The sequence below is a fragment of the Microplitis demolitor genome, chromosome 5 (genome assembly GCF_026212275.2).
Source record: "Microplitis demolitor isolate Queensland-Clemson2020A chromosome 5, iyMicDemo2.1a, whole genome shotgun sequence".
Lineage (NCBI taxonomy): Eukaryota > Metazoa > Arthropoda > Insecta > Hymenoptera > Braconidae > Microplitis > Microplitis demolitor.
Window position 1 is genome coordinate 21,978,493 of NC_068549.1, and position 11,224 is coordinate 21,989,716.

Sequence of the window (11,224 nt, forward strand, 5' to 3'; positions counted from 1 at the left end):
GTAAAAATTTTGACCCTAATGATCCTGAAATGCAAGGAAGTGTTGAGGATATTTTTGAAAATCCACCTGTTGTTCCTGAAGAGGTCGAATATAATGAAAATCTTGATCCAAATGACCCGGAAATGAAGAAAAGGCTCGAAGAAATTTTTGGACAACCTTCTAGTGTTCCTGAGGATGTAGAATTTAATGAAGATCTTGACCCTAATGATCCGGAAATGAAGAAAAGGCTTGAAGAAATTTTTGGAAAATATCCAAGTGATTTTGAAGAAGAAAGTTATGATAGTAATATTGATTCAAGTGATCTAGAAATGCAGGGAGGAGTTGAAGAAACTATTGAAAAACCTCCTAGTGTTGCGGCGGGAGTCGAATATGATGGAAATTTTGACCCAAATGATCCTGAAATGAAAAAAACACTCGAAGAAATTTTTGGAAAATCTCCAGGTGGTCTTGAAGAAGAAAATTATAGCAGTAATATTGATCCAAATTATCCAGAAATGCGGGAAGGAGTTGAAAATACTTTTGGAAAACCTCCTAGCGTTGCGGCGGGAGTGCAATATAATGAAAATTTTAACCCAAATGATCCGGAAATGAAAAAAACGCTCGAAGAAATTTTTGGAAAGTATCCAGGTGATTTTGAAGACGAAAATTATAATAGTAATATTGAGCCAAATGATCCTGAAATGAAGAAAAGACTTGAAGAAATTTTTGGAAAACATCCTAGTGTTCCTGAGGAAGAAAAATATCAAATTGGTTATAACTCAGACAACACTGTAATGAAAGACATGCCTGAAAATAATTTTGAAAAGAAAATGGATCCTTTGAAAACAGATTTTGACATCGAGTATAGGTATAAAAGATAAAATTAATAGCAAAAAAACATGTATTACATTTTTGAACGCATTAAAAAAACAAATTTGCGTAATTAAAACTGTCAAAAAATTAGTCAAGTATTTTAAATAAATTTATAATTTATGAATGTAAATATACACTGCGGTTTCGCATCAATTAATAACATATTTTTAAGCTTTGCACGGTTTAGATAAAAATAAGTATTTGTAGGCGGTTTCACATCATTTATGGAGCGTAGAGAATGAATCATAGCTTAAGTAAATAAATTAGATGGCACTTTATCAATTCAATAAAATAGTTATTATAAACCATGATTTCAAAAATATTTATCGTTTTTTCCTAAAAATGTTTACTTTTCCAAGCATAATTTTCTATTTTGGAATGAAAAAAATTTTACTAGAATAATGTCTATATAGATTATACCCACCGAAATCGTCAATATAACACCATACCATAGTGATTCAAATACGAAAAATTTTTCAAGCAAAAAGATTTCTGAGACCTATCAAAATGGAACCCATAATTTTGAAAACTATCTCACAGCTGAAAAGTGCGATCGTTCATGCAATGAAATAAGGGTTCGCCCTATTAATTTTTTTGTGTACTGCAGAACTATTGCCAATAACACTATTTACAAAAATTACGGATCTACATAGAGTTGAAAAATTTCGATTATCAAAACTGCAGCTCCAGAGAATTATTTTATCAAAACTGAAAAAGTAACGTCACCAATTACGACCTTATCGAAGCTAAAACCTACAAAATGAACTTTTCCGATTAAAGTTTTATTTAACTTTGGATCTCTATTTTATCTCGACAAGTGATGAGAATTAGGGTTGGGTAGATCGGGTCAGTGGACCAGGGCATACGCCACTCGTTTTCCAACACAAAGGGACCGTCACTCGAGTACAAAAATCACCCCCTTTGTACTTGAAGTCTTTGTCCTTGAGCTTAAGGCCAAACGCTGTTTCTTTCCATGTTCCGCTTTCTCTCTACCATCAATATTATTATTATTCCTTAAAAACATTATTTTCACATGGCCATTAATGGCGACTCAATTAATTCCCATGTTGAGCCGATTACTCACTAAACGGTGTATCCATCGAACTATTTTTATTTGTATTATTATTCCTCATTCCAAGTTATTATTTTAACACATACGTCTATTTATTTAATTCGTAATATCAACTGTCAAGTGTTCAAGGTATTTTTTTTTTTTTTCACTGTATATATCCAACAATTTTATCTCAAGTAAACATATGATTTACCGATTCATTGCGTCAGACATCTGTATTTTTTTAAAACTACGTAAATCATCAATATTCACCATTTATGATGTTAATTTGTTTTTTTCCACCTTTTAAAAATTTATATTACATTTCAATAATCATTAAATACTCATATATACATATATATGTACACATGCTCGTATTCAAATATTTCCAACTAATCAGCCGAATTTAAAAAATGATACGACGTAAGTTAATTACTAATGACAAGTAATTTTTCTAATCTATTCCAATGTCAACATATGAGCCCATAAATTTTTTTATATATTTAGAGATAAGATACTATCATTCGATAATTTATTGTTATCATCACCAAAACCTATATAATGAAATAAAATATCGTGGGTTCGACAGAAGACTCAAAAATGCTCTCGACAAACTGTAAGATTGTTTTATTCACAGCAATAATTGGCTGCGCATGTAAGTAATTTATATTGAGTTTATTAAAATAATAAGGGATTATTGTTGAAAATTGTAAGGTATGTTATTTTTGCTGTTATTTTTCAAGGGATTGAAGCGCTACCGACTGGCGATATAGATGACGATTTGAATTTGAATCCCGACTACTTCGCGGCTAATAATTACTGCAGTGAAAACGAATATTACAATAATACTGTGCCGGATTGTGAAGCGCATTGTGACGATCCTAATCCCATTATTTGCAACAGGGTAAGAAATATTTGATTAATTAAGTAGTTAATTAGTATGGACCAAAAAAACAATAAGTGATTGTACGGAATAATAAATTTTGTAAAGATAGACAACAATTTTTTTTCGATGAGTTTTGAAAATAAATTATTTTAGATGTATCCATTTTCATTTTGTTTTTACAAAAACATGCAATGCAGCAAAAATACATGTATTTTAGTGCGTACGTAAGAAAAATTTTAAGTCACTGAAATTTCTATCAATGATTCTTAATATTTTGATTTTTAAAAACCAAAAATTCAAATTTTTATGTAACTAAATTTTAATGCACAGAAAAAAGGAATTTGGCGCAAGATCTATTTGAAAAAAAAAAATTTTCTTAGGGTAGGAAAAAATTTTTTTTCTTATAAAAATTTTCACTTTTAATGCATGATCCAAAAAATTTCTGGGGACAATTAAACATTTTTTGAACCAGTAAAGATTTGGGGGGGGGGATTTAAAATAGAAACTTATGTAGGAACAGATGCGATTGTGAAAATTTTAATTAAAATTTAATTTAAAAAAAAAAAATAATATTGCAGTTTGGTTCAACTGGATGTTTGTGTAAAGAAGGCTACATAAGAAACGCAAGATTTGTTTGTGTCAAAAAAGAAGACTGCGACAAAGAAGAAGAATATCCAGACGATTTGGACGATATTTTCGAAAATGAAAACGAATGGTCGACAAATGAACTATCAACTCCAAAACCTGAAAATTCATTGACTGATATTAATGATCCTGAGTTGAAAGGAGAGGTTGCCAAAACTTTCGGAAAATTTCCTTCGATCCCTGGAGCAGTAAAGTATGAAAACGATTTCGACCCTAATGATCCTGAAATGAAGAACGTACTTGAAAAAATTTTTGGAAAACCTATTGTGTCTGAGCAAGAAAATTTTAATGAAAATTTTTAATCCAATGATCCAGAAATAAAGAAAACCATCAAAGAAATTTTTGGAACACCTGCTAATAAAGCTAACAATTAGAAACTTTTATTTTTGCTCAAAAAAATTACATTAATTAATTTTGTTTTTATACTTTGATTATGTGTTAACGTGTTTTGTCATTATTATTTTTTTTCTCTTAATTATATATTTTTTGTGTGCCCAAATAAAGTAATTATAAAATAACTAGTTATTATTTATTTTATCCAAATTATATAATAAAATTATAATGACCAAAATTTTTATACTTCCAAAAATTGATTTCTATTTAAATTTCGGAAAAAAAAATTTCTTGCATTTAAATCCTAGAGATTAATTTTCAAAAATTTAACTCCGAAAATTGGAATTTAATTAAAAATGATTAGAAAAATGCTAAGTAGTGAAATTATTGTGGACTCTTCGTAAATAAATAATCAAAAATACAAGTAGTAAATAGTGACATATAATTTACAGAAGCTACTGTAGATAAACAGAGATAAAATAAAAAGTCTCTTATTAACCGCACAGTAATATACTATTCTAGAATATGTTTTCTGAGTTCTGTTCTCATTTAAGTTAAAACAATGGACTTAAAATGTTAAAAACATCTCAAGCTTAGTATCCGATTTTTTATGGTCATTATGCTGACAGACAAACTTTCAGATAAATTTAGAGAGTGAAGCATTTTTTTTCTGATGGATATCTGCAAATACTTAAGTAATGATGTCACCAGGTATTAACAGTTACTCCCATCGGTCCTACGAAAATTTTTCTTTTAAGATAAAAGATGTTCCACCACTACCACCATGAGCTCAGTTATCACTCAGGCAATACTTTTAAGGGCAAAAAATTACCCGATAAGTCCATTCGAGGACGAGAACCTGTCGTAGCGAACATTTAACTGCAAAATGTCCACGAGGAATATTCAACTTTTTTTATTCACTGCAGCCGTCAGCTTTGCGTGTAAGTTTCATACTTTTGCTACTTCATAATATTTAAGGAGAATTGATAATTAACAAAAATTCAAATTCAAATTTAAAAGTTATTGTGAAAAAATTTAAATTATGGCTAAACAAGTACAGATATAATAAAAGTGTATAGAAATAATTTTGTAGACAATTAAATTCTCTATAAAAAAGGTATCTTGACATTTTTACATACGTCTAATTATTTCGCTGTAATTGCAACTTAAAGTGAGAAAATTAATTTTGACATTTTTGTAAATTAACTTGTCTCGTATTTATTTTTTCTATAACTTTAAAACCATCAGAGATACGTCAATAGGTATTTAAACCTTTTTTGTAGCAAATTAAAATTCCTACAATTTTTGTTTGAAACATTTTTCGTTAAAACCTATAGTTTAGCTACAAAATGAATTTTTGAATAATTTATTGAAAATAACCAACAAGAAAAAATATTTATTTTTTTCTTTTTTAAATATATCGATTTTATATTTAGTAATTGAAGCACTTCGGACAAATCCTTGTCGGGAAAATGAATTTATGAAATTACATGAAGAATGTGAGCCGCATTGTAATAATCCAAAACCAGAATTTTGTCCCTATGTAAGTAATTTATTTATTTTTAATTAATCTAATTATTTATTTCGCGTTAAATTAATCAAGTAATTTATCAACAGACGCGAACGACATGGTGTAAATGTAACCCAGGTTTCGTAAGAAATTCACAAGATCTTTGTGTTAAACCCGAGGAGTGCATTGATGACGAAGTTTCTGAAGAATCAGGAAATGAAGACAAAATTCCCGATGATGCTGGTAATTCAAAAATTACATATAATAATTTTTTTTTTTTATATTTAACAGTAATTTTTAAATTCACAACTTTATTAGATGGCGACGTATTTAAAGTATATTCAAAATATGATAAATATTGCGGTGAAAATCAATTTTATACACATAATGTCATAATGTGTGAACCATCTTGCGAGTATCCTATTCCTCATCGAAAATGTCAAGTTGTAAGTATATATTATAATTTAGAAAAGTCTAAAGTAAGAATTTTTTATAAGTACTTTGTTAGTAATTAAACATGTACACTAAAAAAATAAATTTTTTGCTCTATCATTGAAATTATTCCGAAGTTGGGCATTGAAAAATTTTGGGATTCGTTTTTAAAAAAATCTATTACGAAAAATAGAAAAATAAAAAAATGCACTTGTAGAAAATTAAAAAAACTACAAGTGCAATTTTTCAAAAAAATTTTTTTTTTATAATTTATCATTTAAAAAAAAAACAAAAATTATTTCACGTCGGCTAACTTCAGTACCATGAAGTTATCCCGAAGACAATTGACAATTTTCAGTTTCGTTTTTAAAAAAATCTACTACAAAAAATAAAAAAATGCACATGCAGAAAATTAAAAAAACTACATGTGGAATTTTTCAAAAAAATTTTTTTTTAATAATTTATCTTTTAAAAAAAAAAAAACAAAAATTATTAGACGTTAGCTAACTTCAATTTTTTTCAGGAAATCATTTTTTTCTGTGTAATAATTAAAATTTTTTAATTTATAGACTTTAGCAGAGGGCTGTAGATGTAAACCTGGATATCTAAGAAATTCACAACGCGTGTGCGTGAAACCGGATCATTGTGAAAATAATAAATTAATTATGTTGTTATAATTAAAAAAAAATATGTAACTAAATATTACTCGCAGATTCATATTAATATTGTTGACTAAGAAATAGATAAATATGAAAAATTATTTGTGTATAATTAAGCAAAAAACATAAAATGATAAATTTGAATAATTATAATACTATAAAATTCATAAGAGAAGCTATTATCGTATAGATCAATTAACATGTCGTTACCGTAGTGTGACTAATGGAAATAAAATTGAAAGGTTCTTATTAACGGTGTGGTCATATTATTCTTAGTATACTTTGTCGTGATAAATAAAAATCAACGGTACAATTTATGGGCATGATAAACCACGATATTTAATCCGTATAAATTGTTGTAATATAATAATAATAGTGTACATAGTGTATAGTACATATATGTACGCTTACTTTGTATATATGGTGTCTTAGTAGAATGTCTAAAATTAGTATCACGTAAACTGGTTTATCGACGGTTATTAATCGATTAAATTGCTACTATATTACAGGAAATCATTTTTATTCATATCTTTAATAATTTAAATACTAATTATTTTTAATAATTAATAAATAACTCGTTAATAATTTTCATTAATTTTATAGAAAATTTTAATTAGCAAATAATACTATTTTTTTTTACGATGACTAAATATTTGACCGAAAGCAGCCGAAAGTTCAAGTTAATTTAAAGACATTAAAGTTATCATTAAATTAAAAATACCGGGAAGTAATTAACTGATTAAAACGTCTGTGGAATGACGTACTTGTCATAGATAACATTTTGGTCCGTAAAAAAAGACGTACACTGCAAGAATTTTTTAAATTTTTGTTTTAATGAATTTTAGACTATGTCTCTTACAGACAAATCTTAACCTCAAGTTTTCAAAAAAAATTTTGAATCGAATACGCGTCAGTTTTTTAATTTTTGATTCAAAAATAAAAATAGAAGTCTATGCCAAAATAAACTGTGAGGCAGTTTTAGTCCTGTAAGCAGGTTTTCCAAAAAGATCTTTATTCTAATTTATAGAGACTTCATGCTCTGAAGGATGAATTGTAAATTTTTCGAGGGAATAAGTTGAAGGTCTCATTTGACAGTAAGTAGATAACGTGACTAGTTCAATTTTCGGAGGGAAAATTTAAAAAACAAAACGACTGAAAATGAATTGGAGCCAAAATGGCAGCGGTGGCATTTAGGGGTAACGGTAACCGATTCAAATTCAATTTAATTTACGGACCCGGGTCAAAATATCCAGTTTCATCGAACCCAAATAAGCTCAATCCAGCCTCACTGAGTAAAAAAAGAATTTTGAGCCTCAAATGATGCTCAAAGATCTTCAATAAGCCTCGATGAGTCTCAAATGAACTTAGTCTCGACTATGCAATTTAACTTCGATTAGTACTATTTGAGGCTCTTTGATCACTATTTGAATCTTATCAAGGCGTTTTGAACATCATTTGAGGCTCAAAATTATTTTTTTACTCAGTAAGGCTGGATTGAGGCTTACTTGAGTTCGATGAGCCTAGATTGTGGCTAGTTTGACCCGGGGACAAACACTAGAAACCTAAAATAGAGTTTTTAGTTTTTTGAAACCTTAACAGTGGGCTAGAAATTTCGTATTTTCAAAAATTTTAATTCGTCTCCAAGAAAAATTGTTTTAAAATTCTCATTTACTCTACAAGTGCAACAAAGATAGTCACGTTTATATTTCTGAGTGTGAAAACTCTGTGCGTACCTGTTAGAAATTGAGCTGGACGAAAAGAATACTTCAAAAATAACAGACATTCCCAAATTTAGCTCAAGTCACTGATCCCTTAGATCTCACTGAGGGGCTTGTAAATAATTTTACCCGTTTTTATCCTAATCGAAAACTCTTATTACAGTCCATAGCAAGACTCGACGGTCTATTTTATTCAAAATTTCTACTCAAGTGCGAAAAAAATTTTGACAAAGTCTCAATTTACTAAACAAGTGCAACAAAGACAGCTCCGAGCTACTCAAGTGCGAAAAAGAAAAAGTCCATATTCCCCTTGATTTAAAATTACAAAATAATTTATTCTGTCTTATAAAAATGTCGAATTATATCACCATGGTAGCATGGCAATAAATAACTAGATTATGTCATTTAATTAAATGAAGCAAATTAATATTAAAACACAGTGAGCTGATGTAATACGACATACTTATGCTTTTAATATCATATTACGGTGTAAATATAATTATCAAAGTAGACTAATATAGAATTTTAAAAAAAATAGTATGAAAGAGTTCAAGATGATCAAGCATGTCATTCAATATTCTTGTTATTTATCGATGTTGCCGTGAGTTTAATTTATTTCTTGACTTTCTCGCTTACAAATCCCTCTTTGCCTCACCCCCAGGTTCCCAGCTCCCCCTTCCTCGGACCCTACTGTACGCAGTGTAGAGTACAGTGTACAGTTTTCAAGCGGATATTAATCTGTCAAGAGGATTAATCGTTCGATCTTGTATACGATTGCAATCTGTAAGTAACCAGCTACTCAATGAATCAAAATGTATACTATGAGATGAATTCACACCTGACATTTCCATTGCAATATTTCAAATTTTTATTAAATTACATTTTTCGCGCTTTATTTTTTTACATTAATTATTACACTGAATTATTATTCATTTTTATTTCAACTATCAAGCAGAATTCAGCTTTTTTTTATCCCAGACATTTTTTAAGACTATTACGCTGCCATCTGTTGATGATAAATTAAACTACGTATCCAAGTGTAGTCTGATTGAAATATATGAAAAAATGCGATACTAAAATTAGCCGTCTAATAATTTTAGGATTTAAAAAAAAAAATTTTTGAAAAATTGCACTTGTAGATTTTTTGATTTTCTACATGTGCATTTTTTTTTTTTTTTTTTTTTTTTTTTTGAGAAGTGACTAGAATTTTCAAAAGTTTAAAATATTTATTGACATCAATTTGACATCTAAATTGATCTATAGATCCTTAGACTAATTTTTTTAAAAAAAACTTCAAATTTATTTTTTGAATTTTCATTTTGAAAATTGGACTTTTTTGACTTTACTCTACAAGACCTATAGAAAATGCAGAATGTCTCTGTAAATTTAAATTTTTTTTCGCGGTACTTGTAGTTAAGAGAATATTAAAATATTTATGTAAATTAATGATAAATATATAGAATAAAAAATTTAATAAAAGAAAATATTTTTTATCGTTCGCTAAAAGAGAGTTTAATATATTCATCAATAACAAAAGTTATTTTCTTTTGAAACTCAATTATAATAAAGCTGATAGTGGGAACAATAGATGCGCTTTCACCTGTTTTATGTAAATTTAAGCTTCGAGAGGTCGCTTATATTTATCAGTACTAGGCTATTCAAGATAAATTAATTTTTCCAAGTAATTATCGATAACAAATATATGAGTATACTAATAAATGACATGTTTCTGTTTATTTTCAGAAAAAATAACAAAATTTTTGCATTTAATTCCTTTGCTACAAATTTTTACCGATGAAATTTGTCGGTAATCATTTTTTACGATTAATAAAAAGCGAAATTATGAAAATTTACCGATTTTTTATTTTTTCAATTCTCTCGTGAAATTTATTCCAAAATTTATTTCAACATTAAAACTCCAGATCCCAATAAATTCGGACTGAAAAAAAATTGACATCAGTCTGCTGAAAAAAACTCCCTATTTATTTCCTATTCCGAGTCATTTTTTTCAATTTTTCGAATTCACTCCCGATTTTTTACAGTGATGATATTTTTGAATCTGAATTCATTTTGTCCCCCGGAATTCCAGTGTTTTTTCAAAAATTCCCCTGCATAAGAAGTATATAGAGTTTGTTTTTTGTTGAGATTTCAAATGGATCTGGATTTTATTTCAATCCGTATTCACTTCGATTCGAGTTTTAATACTAAAATAAACTCCCCTTCGGAGACAATTTTACTCCGGTTTCAATCTGCATTCACTCAGAAAATTTTTACAGAGTACTATTAATTGTTACAGTTAATTTTTTGTGAAACATAAAAACCGTTCCCCATAAGAAATATTCAACATTTTTTTAAAGTAAAAAAAAAATGAGAAATTTTTCACTTGGGATAGAAAATCTAAACTTTAAAAAATTTATCATTTAATTATATTTTTTTTTTTTTTTTATGCAGTGCCCGAAAAATCACCAAATAAATCATTTTTTGAATGTTCAGAATTTGAATTCAAATTTTTCTACTGACAGACAAATATTCATGAGATCTTTCAGAAATTTTATTGAAGAGTACAAAAATTTCCACTGAGTTAACAATCCAGGGATAAAAAAAAAATATAATTGATCTTCAGAGAGCGATATTGTCAGTATTTAATAATAGAGTTGAAGTGTCGGGTGATATTGTAAATTCGAATGCTCGTTTATTGCAATTACTAGTAACCTTAGGTTATAAGTGTGTTATGTAGTGTACAGTATGCATGCATATAGAGGTGCACGAACTTAGTGACGTGATACATGCACACACATGTAACCTAGCATATGTATATTTATATATTTATATATTAGTATAGTGGGGAAACTTGTATAGTTCTAATGCCAATGCTCTCTTGCCTTGAGCTAGTTGGCGATCACGTCGGACGTTGCCACCGGCATCGTAGAAGAGTTGAGTAGTCTATACGTCCCAGTCAATAACGTCAGGCGATTCTATACGCCGCTCGCTCAGTTATTCGCGTTATCTCGTCACTAGCCTCAGGTATAAATGCGGGTTAATACCTTTCGTTGCTTTTTATTATCATTTTATTATTTATTTATTTTTGCAATATTTTTAGTTTTTAATCCTTACGATTCCGTCGGAGATACGTCAAAG

At 28.5% G+C, this 11,224-nt stretch overlaps 2 protein-coding genes across 2 annotated transcripts; both read left to right on the top strand.

Moving 5' to 3' along the window:
• The first annotated feature begins 2,447 nt into the window (after nt 1–2,447).
• On the top strand, nt 2,448–3,952 carry LOC103572612 (Trypsin Inhibitor like cysteine rich domain-containing protein-2). The gene is made up of 3 exons (XM_008551266.1): nt 2,448–2,558; nt 2,647–2,807; nt 3,368–3,952. Exons 1-3 carry the CDS (start codon nt 2,504–2,506, stop codon nt 3,734–3,736), a joined length of 585 nt encoding a protein of 194 aa, XP_008549488.1. The 5' UTR covers nt 2,448–2,503; the 3' UTR covers nt 3,737–3,952.
• Nucleotides 3,953–4,619: 667 nt separating this feature from the next.
• Nucleotides 4,620–6,404, top strand: LOC103572611 (serine protease inhibitor swm-1-like). Its single transcript, XM_008551265.2, has 5 exons — nt 4,620–4,708; nt 5,204–5,310; nt 5,385–5,520; nt 5,596–5,723; nt 6,279–6,404. Exons 1-5 carry the CDS (start codon nt 4,654–4,656, stop codon nt 6,384–6,386), a joined length of 534 nt encoding a protein of 177 aa, XP_008549487.1. The 5' UTR covers nt 4,620–4,653; the 3' UTR covers nt 6,387–6,404.
• The last annotated feature ends 4,820 nt before the right edge of the window (nt 6,405–11,224 follow it).